The sequence below is a fragment of the Phacochoerus africanus genome, chromosome 4, assembly GCF_016906955.1.
Source record: "Phacochoerus africanus isolate WHEZ1 chromosome 4, ROS_Pafr_v1, whole genome shotgun sequence".
NCBI lineage: Eukaryota > Metazoa > Chordata > Mammalia > Artiodactyla > Suidae > Phacochoerus > Phacochoerus africanus.
The window spans coordinates 101488335-101502749 of record NC_062547.1 but is presented as its reverse complement, the minus strand read 5'-3'; the positions used below and the strand labels follow the sequence as shown (position 1 = coordinate 101502749).

The window sequence follows — 14415 nt, the reverse complement described above, 5'->3', positions numbered from 1 at the left end:
TTCTAAAATGAAAGTCAGTATGTAAATGTGCAACATGACGACATTATTATTCTAGCTTCCTGGCTGCTTTCAGCAAGCTCTGACTGCCACATGAGGTCTCAAGTGTTCTGGCACAGTGTGCAAGTGTTCAAAAGAAGTTAAAGTAATGAAATTGGATCTACATTTCCATAGAGATTCAAGCTGGCATGGAGGATTGGAGTCATGGGTTGGATGGTCTCCACCAAACAGCCTAGGCAAGTGCCTGTGATGCCAGGCTACTAAGCAGAATTTTCAATCGTGAAAGGCCACCACTATTTCTTCCCCCGGGTCTAAAATTACAAAATGTGCATATTTCCCCTAGGCTCCCACCAATCTGTGGGTGCTTTATGCTCAATCCTCACTCACCCATTTCCTGGAGCACACCAGCTTTGCTTAAATCCATCACATGTCTTAAAATGACGAATTAAGTACAGAGACAGGGGGAAATGTTTAGTTAGAACCCTGACTCTTATATCATGAAAAACATGACTGTTGTTCTTAAGAGGGGGGCCAGGCTTATTATGTATCTGATCTACCTAAGGGAGTGTTCACTTTCCGGATTTCAGTTGATCCTGTTATTTATTTTTTCTGCAGTTTTCATTGCTCCCACGTCTTCTCATTTGCACCCAGAAATTCCCTGTTGTTAAAATATCTGGAGCCAAGACCAAACCTAGGTCTATGGGTGCTGGGGCCAAGAAACTGGGTCTGCTAAATATCAAGTCATGGTGGGTCTGGGGTCAGCACAGATTTCAGATTTGGTCATTCTGAGACCTGACCTCTTTCTCATACCTTTACACTCCCCTCCCTCCAGCTGAAAAGTTTCTGGTCATCAGGGCAAGAGCAACAGAATCCAAGTTTTATGCTTTGCAGCCACCTTTATATATTAGCACAGGGCTGTCATGCTGGGGACTCTTCCTCCTCCACCTCCCTTCATATCCTGAAATTTTCATGGGCTCCATGTATCTATTTATACATAGATGTATATTGTCCTTGGAGGCTGCACACCACCTGTCATTCACTTGCCCTCGGTTTCTAAGGTGGCAGGTTGCCAGCCCCAGCCAAGTGTTCACAGTGCAAAGTGCATATATATATATATATATATATATATATATATATATATATATATGCAAAATTAAGTTTATTTAAGTTGAAAGATGTAAGACTGGGACAATTGAAAGAATTCAAGCACTGAAGAAAACTTTTACTCACATAGAAACTCTCTCTCTTTTTTATTGTATTTTAGGACAGTGAAAAAAAGGGATTTATAAATAAAATCTATGCCATCCAGGAGGTATGTATCAGTGTCCAGAACATCCTAGATGAAGTGGCTTCCTTTGGCGAAAGGATAAAGAAGTGAGTGATGCTGACATGTGAGCGCTGGCCTTTTTTGGGACAGTGTCCATTTGTTTCTCAGAGGGTGAAATGCCACATTCTTTCTGGCAGGGGACACTCCTTCTGGGTGATCTATCACTCGGTTTCATCATTATTTACTTTGTTTCTGCCAGTCTTTGGTTTTATGAAAGTTCTGTCAATTTCCTTCTTGAAATTGAGAACATATTGGTTGGAAAGAAGTCATACTTGTAGCTTTGAAGAAATAACACCGTCCTAAATTTTAGCACATTTTCACAGTGAGATTTTGTTCTTACACAGAATATAAAATTGTGATAGAAAAAAAAAAAAAAAAACCCAGGCTAAATGAGGATTTCAGGTAATCAAGACATACCTGCGTTTTATTATTGGCCAAGTTCTAGGAGTTCTATTTTCCTCAAGTTACTCTAAATTTTTTCAAAAAATCATATACAGCACCCTGCAAAAATATTCTTTCAGTTTTGTGTATTTAAGTATGTGAGCTTAGAATTATAGATGAAATAAACTAATGTTTTTTAATTTAGAAAGTAAACATAATTTTTAAAATTAAAAAGAACCTTTGGGAGTTTCTGTTGTGGCTCAGCTGATTAAGAACCCAACATACTGTCTATGAGTATGCAGGTTCAATCCCCGGCCTGGCTTGGTGGGTAAGGGCTCCAGCGTTGCTGTGGCTGTGGCATAGGCGGCAGCTGCAGCTCAGATTTGACCCCTAGCCGAGGAACTTCCATATGCTGTGGGTGTGGCTGTAAAAAGAAAAAAAAAAAAAAAGAACTGTTAACATTTTTTTTCAAGAACTTAGTTTTATTTATTTATTTATTTTACTTTTTTTAGGGCTGCACCCATGGCATACGGAAGTTCCCAGGCTAGGGGTCAAATCGGAGGTATAGCTGCTGGAATACTTCACATTTTTAAACAAGGAAATACAGCTTCATTGGGAGCTAATGTAGAATTAGGAAACTAATATTAAATGAGTTTTACCTCACATTGTTTTATTTACTAATATATATTTTAAAACAACTGTTTAATTATAAAAACAGTAAGGTGGATTTATAATTAATTATCAGTCAAAAATATACTATGTTCCCATACTATTATAGTATGTGAAAATTGGCCTGCATAATGATTTCTAAATGGCCTGTTCAAGACCATTTATATCTGGATAAGCCTACATTTTGCTAGTTTGATCTATCTATTCATTGTTTATTATTTATAACCCAAAGTGTTCTGCAGATTTGGGTCCTTGGGCATACACAGAAATTGAAAGAGTAAATTATTTAAACTAAAGGTGCGAGTCATTCATCTGGTGCCTTTCATGTTTCAAGGGATAATGCATTTTATTTTGTATAATTTTTTGTTTAATACATTTCCACATATGCATAGGTGCTGAGTTTCCACTTTCTTATATTATAGAACAGCCTCCCTCTCACTCCCAAATGTGCCTTGAAGCAACATTCAGTCTCAGACTTTTAAAGACTGATTTCTACATCTTTTCTTCTTCTCCATGTTATTTCTGTCTTTAAGAATGTTCTCTTGTTCTCTTCAAATTAGCCAACAGAGGCACAGTGTGAAGTCCTAAATGGGTCATTTCCCTATTAAATGTTGTCCTTTCTCTGAGGTACATTGTGTGTTGATACATAATGGAAACATCTTGTTGATACCAGAAGACTCTGGGTCAGCTCTGAGGTCAGGTTCATGAATGCCTGAGGGGGAGAGGTTTCCTCTTAATTTTGGGTGGTAGACCTCAGAACAGGTGCTTGGCTGGAAAACATGGTCAGTTGAAGAACATGACCAGATCCTAGCTGTGGACCAGACTTAGGGAAAACTGAGTTTTGTAGAACTTTCTAAGTTATTGTCAGAGGTGCAGGCATAGGCTGCCATAGAGGACTGACTGTAGCATAGGATCCAATGAGTCTTGTAAGAATTATCTTTTTCTGCACAGTAATCTTTTGAATACTAAATAAGGGAAACTCCCCTGGGGTCACATGGGGTAAAATGCATCTATCCAGAGAGCAGATTCAGAAGCAATCTTTAAGTTCAAAGTGAAAACCTCCATAATTACATCTTGTTTCTAAATAATCATTCCAGAACTTTCTTGGATTGCATCTCTTTTCGGGGGGTGAGATCAGATTTTAGATTTAGATTTCATAATGCACTGTGGAAATAGAAAAGGGCGGCCTTTTTCTTCCCTGACGTTAGCTACACTGTTATTCTTTGCCTTTTATCCTTCCAAGAAAAGTGAGGGGCTCACAGAGTGCTTGAGTGAGGCTGCCTACAAAGAGGGTTTTCTGAGTGAAGAGCCAGTGCTCTTGCACATGGTGGCTGGGAGCTGAGCCCTAGCAAAGCAAGCAGACCCTTAGCCTTCTGCTCTCCCCGCAAGCAGGCAAAAGCCAGGGAAGGACAGGTGTCAGTGAAGGAGGGTCAGCATGATACTTCACCTGGTGACAATTTTGGGACACTTACTCTGGCCATAGCAGGAAAAAAAACATGAAAAGCCAGACCCCCAAGAGTTACTAAAAAACGAGATGACCAGATTGATCCAACTTTGGCTTTTTTTACTAGGAAAAAAAAAGGAATTTTAAGGAAACATTTGACCTGATAAGAGACAAAAAGCAAACCATATCCTACATAGCTAAGGAATAAGTTTTAAGTGTTATGATGAAGGGCCATGCGTGAGAAAATCTCTTGACAGACATCCTTTATTGGATCATAAACTTGCCAGGAAAACCCTACTGCAAGGGGTTTCCATTACCAGGAAATCAGAAGAAATAAAAAATGCTAACATTTATCCCTATCACATACAATTTCATAATTTCTTGAAGTGTGTTTGAAGCCTTTCTCACAGCTTTATAAGAAGAAATGCTAAGGAGTTCCCTGCTGGCTCACTGGATTAAGGATCCAGCATTGTCACTGCTGTGGCTCGGGTCGTTCCTGGGTTGCAGGTTCAGTCCCTGGTCGAGGAACATCTGCATGCTCTGGGTGCAGCCAAAAAAAAGAAGAAGAGGAAGAACTGCCATACTTTATACTCCTAGAGTGTAATAGTTGTAATAACATCACTTTGATTCACATAAACATGTTGCCATCACTACCAGCCTTCCTTGAAATAATAAAAGCTGTCCACCTTTTATAGAGGAGAGTCGATGCTTAGAGAGGCCAACCATCTAAAGTCACATAGCAGAATCTAGGCTTTGAACACAATTTTGCTACCTTCTTTAGTTTTTGCATTAAATTATGCTAAGGAGTCACCCAACAAGATGTGCTAGTTCCTTTTGGGTGTTAAAACATTGAGGCAATGGTTTGCCTATAAATGGAGATATGGTTATATACCCAACCTCGAAGTCTCCATGCAGTGGTTCTGCTTACTTTATCATTTATCATCATTTATCATGTCACTCTCTTTTCAAAACTACAAGATTTTCTATAGATTTTCTACATTACAGCCTAAAACTATCCCAGTATTTCCATGTTCCTTTTTCCTGATTTTCTACATCAACTCTTCTTTCTGTTTTGATGTTTCCTTTCTTTCTTTTTGTCCCATTAAATTCCTTCCCATCTCCTTAATACTACCTTTTTTGTAACTTCCTCTCCTTCTGTTCATTGATCCCGATTTTATTATTTATTCTGATATTATCTCACTGTCAAAACTTGTCTTGCTGCTTTCTCCAACCCTCTGCCTTATCTTTCGCCAGCAGTGTGGCTACCATGTAGATGCATCAGCCAGACTCTGCTATAACTCACTTTTTCAAGCTTACACTCCTCTTTCAGTCTTTCCAACAAACCCACCATATGCCATGTGCTCCTTTGCTAGAAACAAGATAGGGAGAGGAGTAGGCAGTGATGAATTCATTTCTTAATTTTCTGTGTGTTTCTGGGGAGAAGGGCAACGATGGTAGGTGGATTTTTACCAAGTTCCCTCTTGACTTCTAGTTCCATTTCAAACATAGCTGAAGTGAGAAGGGAGTATTCCTCTATGGATTTCTAAAATTTGGAGGATTGGCACAACAGTGTGAGATTTAGGTCTACGGTTAATTGCTGGCAACATTTTATTTCCTGTGTGGGGAATCTTGTTCATAGAAGAAAGAATGGTAAGCCCAGGGGCATTCTCCTCTATGAAAATTTGGAGAAAACAAGATTGACTACTAGTTTTAGAGTAGGAAATCATTTTTAAACTGCAGGGAGTCACCCTGCAAGTGCAAGGAATTTAGATCCAGATCACCTGGGACAATCTGGAGGGGTGGTAGCAACACCCTTCATCTGGGCCCTGTGTTATGGAGCTGAGCAAATGATGACTAACCTGTGTCCTCTGATGGCCTATTGCAATGGCATCTCTTTCAGAGAGAGTCTTTACTAGATCCTTAGTCCAGATTTTGACCTAGAATCACATTTATTTTAATCTTTGTTTGGAAAAAGCATAAGTGCTTAGATTGCTGATGTGTTAATTTCTCTTGCAGTACTTTCAACTGGACTGTCCCATTCTTAAGCTGGCTGGCCATTGTAGCCCTCTGTGCATTCACAGTCATCCTGTACTTCATTCCACTGAGATACATTGTCCTTGTCTGGGGTAAGTAAAGCTGTTTTTGGTTCTCTCTCTCTCTCTCTCTTTCTTTCTTTCTTTCTTTCTTTCTTTTTTAAACTGTCATAGCTGCTAAGAACAAACTATTTTTAACGGAAGAGTTATCTGTCAGTAGTTCTCTGTATTTATGGTCATGAAGCTATTCCATGATGAGAAGAGACAGGTCAGTTACAAATCACAAGACTATAAAGATTTAGGTCTACCTGCAAAATGCATTTTTCTTATCTGGCACCATAGGCTCCATCATACTATAAACATGTAGTTGTGCAGATTCTTCATATATCAAAGTGTAGCTTTGTCTAGATATCACTCTGATTTATTTTCACCACTTATACGTAAACAGAGGCATTTCAATCCATATGGTGCATTTAGGATGATATGCTTTTGTGCTGTGGTACTTTATCTTGTGGAAGTGTCTGTAAACATAGGACTACATATGGCTCCTTGTTTAAGAGGTCACCTTTAGGAAGCAGGAAAAAGGGTCCTTGGCCTTGGCAGGCTGCCTGGGAGCAAAACAAACAAACAAACAAACAAAAAAACACCCCTACTTTTATGTGTACTGAACAAGATGCTTTTGCAAAAAACACACTTTAAAGGTGATATTTTGGGATCCTAATTTTTAATGCAGTTATGCTGCATGTTAACCATTCTTGTGTACCTGGATTCTATTTAGATGGTCCTGTCAGCATTCTTTATAATTTGGAGTTGAGCGGTTGTTTTTTTTTGTTTGTTTGTTTGTTTGTTTTTTGTCCCTTATCTGATAAAATTCTTTGTTTGGAAAACTCAATTTTCACTCTCCAAGATCATCTAACATATATGACTATATTAATGACATATATCAACAAGATTGGGTAGAAAAATTCTCTACTTGCCCTTGGCCAGCATACACCTAAGGTTGCTAAACTTTGACAAAAACGCAAAAAGCCAAAATGGGTCTTCACTTCAGAAGTGCTTATATTGGAAGCAAAAAGATGAAAAGGAATGTCTTGTTCTTTTCTTTTTAAGGCTTTTAAAGAAATATGCTGGAACAAAATGAAAAGGGGTCTGATGTCTCCAAGCCCTCCAGTTTGAAAATCTCTGTCTCTCTGTTCTTTTTAGCTTCTCCTGTCATACTTTGAGCAAGCCCTTTGCCCCTTATCATCACTGTCATCACCTTTACATCTTGGGTAGGGAGTGAAGGATAAAGGGAAGGGTGATTATGTTTTCTCGTCTTAATTTCTAAATTTAAAGAAACAGTTTCAAGTAAGACTGTTTTTATTATATGAAGGACAAGGCATTTCCATCATGTTCTTGTGTTCTTATTGTGTGTTCAAGCCATCATCTTTCATTCCTTCCTCTGATATTTAAAACAGATGCTGTTTTATTGAAGAAATTAGGGTAGGGCGTTAGGTGTGGTAGTTTATTACCTCTAACCTGCTCAGGGTCAGACTTGCCATCTCAGTTGGGATAGGTGGGGAAATTCTGGTTTCGTTTCTCCAGGTTTTCAGAAACCAGAGCCCAGGGCAGACATCTGGTTATATAACCTGGGGTGGCCTCACTGGCAAGCTGTCTTAAATGTAATTTTCAGAGAATGTGTTTGGGTCTCTTGTTTCATCAAATAAAATAAAACAAAGAACAGTATTCCTTTAGTGGCAGGTGATTGCTGAAATATTAAACAGAAACTTAAGACATGGGTCTCACGTGGGGAGACAGGGACCAAAATTGTAATTGCATTAGTTTATTCTGCTGCACTCCCTGAAGAAGAGCCAAGATGCTCTAGTTTGTGACCCAGTTTTTACCCGTCTGTTGATTATCATTAAAACCTGTTTATTTATGTACTTTTATGTGAATATGCTTGGTAATTTATTAACTGCAATATAAATTTGGAACAGTAGACTTTTCCAGTTGAAATTCTACATTATATATACACCATATAATATGTAGAACAGATACTTTTAGTTTTATATATATATTGACATTTCTCCCTCATTAAATTTTGTAGGTTTGTTTTTGTTTTTGTACAATACCTACAAATTCACCTGTATTTGTCCTTCATCCATATCTGCTCTTCAGGTAAAGTAGAGGAATCACTGTTGAATAATTTAGTTAGGGTAGATATGGCTCATCTTTAATGGTTCTTGGCCGCTGTAATCCAAGAAGTGATCCAAGTAAGTCAATCAAGGCAGCATCTTTTGCAAGCATTAAATTTAAATTTCTTGTAATTTAAAAGGAAAATTGGCTTCTAAAAATCTCATTGCCAGAGATGTAGAAATGGAAACATTTCTTGTGATGAGAACGTTTAAGATCTGCTCTCTTAGAACTTTCAAATTTGCCATACAGTATTATTAGCTATAGTCATCATGTTGTATATTATAACCTCTTGACTTATACCTGGAAATTTATACCTTTTGACTCCCTCACCTACCTCCCAACCCCTGCCTCTGAAAACCATCAATCTGTTCTCTTTATCTCTGAGCTTGTTTTGTTTTTTTTAGATTCCACAAGTAAGTCAAGTTGTACAATATTTACTATTCTCTGTCTGATTTAATTCACTTAGCATAATAAATGCATCAGGGTCAAATGTTATCACAATGGCAAGATTTCAGGTTTTTTATGGTTGAATAATATTCCATTGCACTTAGGTGTATCAGAACATCTTTATCCATTCATCTATCAATGGAAACTTAGGTTATTACCACGTCTTGGCTATTATTAATAATGCTGAATAAACATGGGGGTGCACATATCTTTTTGAATTCATGTTTTTTCCCTTTGGATAAATACCCCAAAGTTAAAGAATCATAGCGGTAGTTCTATTTTTAATTTTTTGAAGAATCTCCATATTTTTTTCCATAGCGGTTTCACTGATTTACATTTCTCCCCACAGTGCACAAGGGTTCCCTTTCTCCACATCCTTCCCAACATTTGTCATTGGTAGACTTTTTGGTAATATACCCAATCTGATAGGTGTGAGGTGGTATCTCATTGTTGGGTTATTAATTTTTTATTTTGGAGTATAGTTTATTTACAATGTGTTTCAGGTGAATAGCAAAGTGATTCAGTTATACATATATCCATTCTTTTTCACATTGTTTTCCAATGCAGGTTATTATAGAATATTGAGTAGAGTTCCCTGTACTCTAAGTAGGTCCTTGTTGATTATCTATTTTATATATAGTAGTGTGTATATATTAACCCCAAACTCTCAGTTTATCCCCACCCTCTCCATGTTTCCCTTTTAATAACTATAAGTTTGTTTTTGAAATCTGTTTTTTTTCTGTTTTATAAATAAGTTCTTTTGTATCATTTTTTATTAGATTCCACATGTAAGTGATATATATTTTTCTTTCTCAGTCTTACTTCACTCAGTTGATAATCTCTAGGTCTGTTCATGTTGCTACAAATGGCATTATTTTATTCTTTTTTTATGGCTAATATTCCATTGAATGTATGTACCACATCTTTTTTTTAATTTAATTTTATTGGGATATAGTTGACTTACAATGTTGTATTCATTTCAGGTGTATAGCAAAGTGAATCAGTCATACATACAAATATACCTAGTCATTGTCCCATATAGGTTATTATACACTATTGAGTAGATTTTCTCATGCTATACAGTAGGTTCTCATTAATCATTTATTTTATAAATTTATTTTATACATATATGTTATTCTCATCCTCCCAATTCTTCCCTCCCCCCAACAGTTTCCTGTGGTAACCATAAGATTGGTTTTGAAATCTGTGAGTTTGTTTCTTTTTTATAAATGTTCTTTTGTATCACTTTTCATTAGAGTCCACATATAAATGATAACATATATTTGTCTTTCTCTATTGACTTGACTTCACTCAGTATGATAATCTCTAGGTCCATCCATGTTGCTGCAAATATCATTATTTTCATTTTTATGGCTAATACACACATACACACAAACACACGAAGAAGATATATACCACATCTTCTTTATCCAATCCTCTGCTGATGGACATCTAGGTTGCATCCATGTCTTAGATACTGTAAATAGTGATGCAGTGAACATTGGGGTGCCAGTATCTTTTCTTGTTAAGATTTCCTCCAGATATATACCCAGGAGTGGGGTTGCTGGATGATATGGTAGTTCTATTTTTAGTTTTTTAAGGAACCTCGATACTGTTCCCCATAGTGGTTGTACTAATTTACATTCCCACCAACAGTGTAAGAGGGTTCCCTTTTCTCCACTCCCTCTCCGGCATATATTGTTTGTAGAGTTGGGTGATGGCCATTCTGACCAGTGTGAGGTGATACCTTATTGTAGTTTTGATTTGCATTTCTCTAATAATTAGTGATGTTGAGCATCTTTTTTGCATATATTTTTGGGCCATCTGTCTTCTATGCAGAAATGTCTGTTTATATCTTCTGATATTTTTTTAATTGGGTTGATTTTTTGGTATAAAGCTGCATGAGTTGTTTGTATATTTTAAAGATTAATCCCTTGTCAGTTGTTTCATTTGCAAATATTTTCTCCCTTTCTGTGGGCTGTCTTTTCATTTTGTTTATGGTTTCTTTTGCTGTGCAAAAGCTTTTACATTAGGCCCATTTGTTTGTTTTTATTATTTTGTTTTATTATTTTATTACTCTAGGAGGTGGATCCAAAAAGTTATTGCTATAGTTTATGTCAATGTTGCGCCTATGTTTTCCTCTAGGAGTTTTAGAAGTATCTAACATTTAAGTTTTTAATCTATTTTGAGTTTGTTTTTGTGTATGGTGTAAAAGAATGTTCTAATTTCATTCTTTTACATGTAGCTGTCTAGTTTTCCCAGCACCACTTATTGAAGAGACTGTCTTTTCTTCATTGTACATTCTTGCCTACTTTGCCAAAGATTAGTTGACCATAGATGTGTGGGTTTACTTCTGGGCTTTCTATCCTGTTCCATTGATCTATATTTCTGTTTTTGTGCCAGCACCATACTGTTTTGATGACTGTAGGTTTGTAGCACAGTCTGAAGTCAGAGAGTGTGATTCCTCTGTCTCTGTTTTTCTCTCTTAGGATTGCTTATTTGGGGTCTTTGTGTTTCCACAGAAATTTAAAATTTAATTTTCTGTTCTTGTTCTGCAAAAAATACCATTGGTAATTTGATAGGGATTGCACTGAGTCTGTAGATTGCCTTGGATAGTACAGTCATTTTGACAGTATTGTTTCTTCCAATCCAAGAACATGGTTTATTTTTCCATCTGTTTGTGTCATCTTCAATTTCTTTCATCAGCATCTTATACTTTTCAGAGTACAGGTCTTTTGCCTCCTTAGGAAGATTTATTCCTAGGTATTTTACTTTTTGATGCAATGGTAAATAGGATTTTTCCTTAATTTCTCCTTCTGATCATTCACTGCTGGTATACAGGAATGCAAGAGATTTCTGTGTATTAATTTTGTATTCTGCAGCTTTACCAAATCTGTTGATAAGCTCTAGTGGTTTTCTGGTAGCATCTTTAGGATTTTTTATGCATAGTACCTTGTCATCTGTGAACAATGACAGTTTTACTTCTTCCTTTCCAATTTTAATTGTTTTAAAGTCTATTTGTCTGATATGAATGTAGCTTTCCCAGCTTTCTTCTGATGTCTGTTTTCATGGAATATCTTTTTCTATCCATTCATTTTTAATCTATGTCCTTACATCTGACTTGAATCTCTCACAGGCAGCATTATAGAAGGTTTTTTTTTTTTTAATCCATTCAGCCACTCTATGTATTTGATTGGAGAATTTAGTTCATTTAAATACAAAGTAATTATTTATAGGTGTATACTCATTGTCATTTCATTAATTATTTTCTGGCTGTTTTGTATTTCCTCTCTGTTCTTCTTTTGCTTTTGAAGACTTTCATTTGTGGTTTGATGACTTTCATTAGTCATATACTTAGATTTCATTATCTGGTATCTATCTATTATAGGTTTTTGCTTGTGGTTACCATGAGACTTACATATAATAACCTAAGTTTGCATTTGAAAGCTCCAGGTTTTTACTCTATTCCATCTGCTTCATGTTTTTGATGTCATATTTTACATCTTTTTATATCATGTATCACTTAAATCATTATTTTGGTTATAGTTTACTATAACTATTGTTTAAACTTCATACAGATTTATAAATAATTAATACACTACATTTACTATCTATTTAACTTTACTAGTGACATTAATGTGTTTTCTTACTGCTCATAGCACCCTTTCTTTTTGGTTTAAAGAAGTCCCTTTAATATCTATCATAAAGCCAGTTCAGTGATGATTAACTCTTTTAGCTTTTGCTTGTTTGGAAAGCTCCTTCTCTCTTTTTTAGTTCTGAAGAATTACTTAGCTGAGTAGAGTATTCTTGTTCGCAAGTTTTTTTGTTCAGCACTTTGAATATATTATGCCACTCCCTTCTAGTCTGCAGTTTCTCCCAAAAAAATCTGTGCTCATAGTTTTGGGGTTTTTTTTTGGGGGGGGTGGTTTCTTGTACAAAACAAATACTTAATCATTTGATGCTTTTAAGATTCTCTCCTTGGGAGTTCCCATTGTGGTGCAGTGGAAACAAATCTGACTAGTACCCATGAGGACTCAGATTTGATCCCTGGCCTAGCTCAGTGGGTTAAGAATCTGGCGTTGCTGTGAGAGATGGTGTAGGTTGCAGGCATGGCCTTATTCCCACGTTGTTGTGGTTGTGGCATAGGCTGGCAGCTGCAGCTCTTGATTCAACCCCTAGCCTGGGAACTTCCAAATGCCGTGGGTGTGACCCAAAAAAATATTCTCTCCTTGTCCTTAATGTTTCACATTTTAATTATATGTCTTGTTGTGGGGTCTCTCTGGGTCTCTCTTACTGGGAACTCCATGTAAGTTCCTGGATCTAGAGGTCTGTTCCTTTCCTCAGACTAGCGAAGTTTTCAGCCATTCTTTCTTTTTCTTTGTCTTTCTTTTTTGGCTGCCCTGCAGCCTATGGAGTTCTAATGCTAGGGAGCACATCCAAGCCATAGTTGTGACCTAAGCTGCAGCTGCAGCAATGCTGGATCCTTAACACACTGTGCTAGGCCAGGGATCGGACCTGTGGCCCAGAGTTCCCAAGATGCCATTGATCCCATTGTGCTACAGTGGGAACTCCAGCCATTATTTCTTAAAGTACATTTTCTGCTCTTTTCTCTCTTTCTTCTCCTCCTGGGACTCCCTATGATGCAAATGTTAATATGCTTGATGTTGTCTCACTGAGTCCCTTAAGCCATTTTCCTTTTCATTCTTTTTTTCTTTTTTGCTGTTCTGATTTTCACTGCCTGGTCTTTGAGTTCACTAATCCTTTCTTCTTCTTCATCTAGCCTGCTCTTAAATCCCTCTACAGTATTTTTCAGTTCCATCATTTTATTCTTCAGGTCTTTGTTTACCATTTAGCACTTTCTTACATGTTCTCTTTGTTGGAGTTCTCACCATGTTCATCCATATTCTCCTAGTTTGGTAAGCACATCAATGACCCTGACCTTGAACTCCTTATCAGGTAAATAACATTTCTGTCTCATTAAGTTTTTTTTCCCCCCTGAGGTTTATCTTATTCTTTCATTTGGAAAATTTTCCTCATTTTGCTTGTATCTCTTTTGGTTTCTATGCATTAAAGGAAAACAGCCACCTCTCCCAGTCTTAAAGCAGTTGTCTTGAGTAGCAGAGGAATCTCATCATTCAACCTTGCCCTAGCTCTTAGTTGTCTCTCACACTTTGGTGGTTGTCCATGCAACCTATTTCATTTTGAATAGCTCTCAGTAGTTGAAGGTGTGCCAAGACCTGTCAGTGTCCCAAACAAGAGTATCTCAGTAAGCACCTAGATTCAGTCTAATTGAAAGTCAGCCCCTTAGATATCAGCTTTTAAAATATGTGAATATATATATAGTCCTGTGGGACTGCAAGTGTAAATCCAGCTGGTAACCAGAAACAGGTTATCTAGAGGCACCCCTTGGTGACAGTCACAAAAATCAGAGCTTTGGATGAGTGTGTAAGCTCCTTTCTGAGATGCTGATGAGCTGTGGTGAGGCAGAGGGAGAGAGCAAAAATAGCATCCCCTGGCCTATGTTTCCTGAGCCTGCCAAGAACTGTCTCTTGATTGTTACAGCCCTATGGGTCCCAGGAACACCAGCTACCCTGGCCTCCAGAGTCAGGCAGACAAGGGGCATTCCCAGTTTTGGAAGCATCAAACCGTAAGGCGCTATTCATGTGTAACACCTCCCCTCTGAGGTGTCTGGAAAGGTTTACAGTCAGCCCTTAGATGTGTGTTTGATTAGAAGCCTGTCCCTCAGGCTGCAGGCATGATAAGCTTATCAGCCTATTTCCCAGAGAGACTAAGATCCTTAGTCTGTTACTTCTTGTTGTGCCCCAAAGGTGGTAGCTGTTTAAGAACTCCTTCTCCATTGGTTACAGTTCTACAGGACTTGAAAACCTAAGCACCTCTGGCCACATGAACTAGGCAATGTAGAGGTGTCTTCTAACAGCAGG

The 14415-nt window shown here is 37.4% G+C and overlaps 1 protein-coding gene across 7 annotated transcripts in view; it reads left to right on the top strand.

Annotated features, from left to right (window-relative positions):
• The window catches only part of MCTP1 (multiple C2 and transmembrane domain containing 1), a 539003-nt gene that overhangs the window by 517469 nt on the left and 7119 nt on the right, over window positions 1-14415 (top strand). For 6 of the 7 annotated variants that reach the window (XM_047778307.1, XM_047778303.1, XM_047778304.1 and 3 more), the window contains 2 exons: window positions 1262-1371; window positions 5835-5944. In XM_047778307.1, coding sequence (XP_047634263.1) covers window positions 1262-1371; window positions 5835-5944 — 220 coding nt within the window. The remainder of the gene's footprint in view (window positions 1-1261; window positions 1372-5834; window positions 5945-14415) is intronic. The other variant, XR_007134536.1, reaches the window with a different exon arrangement.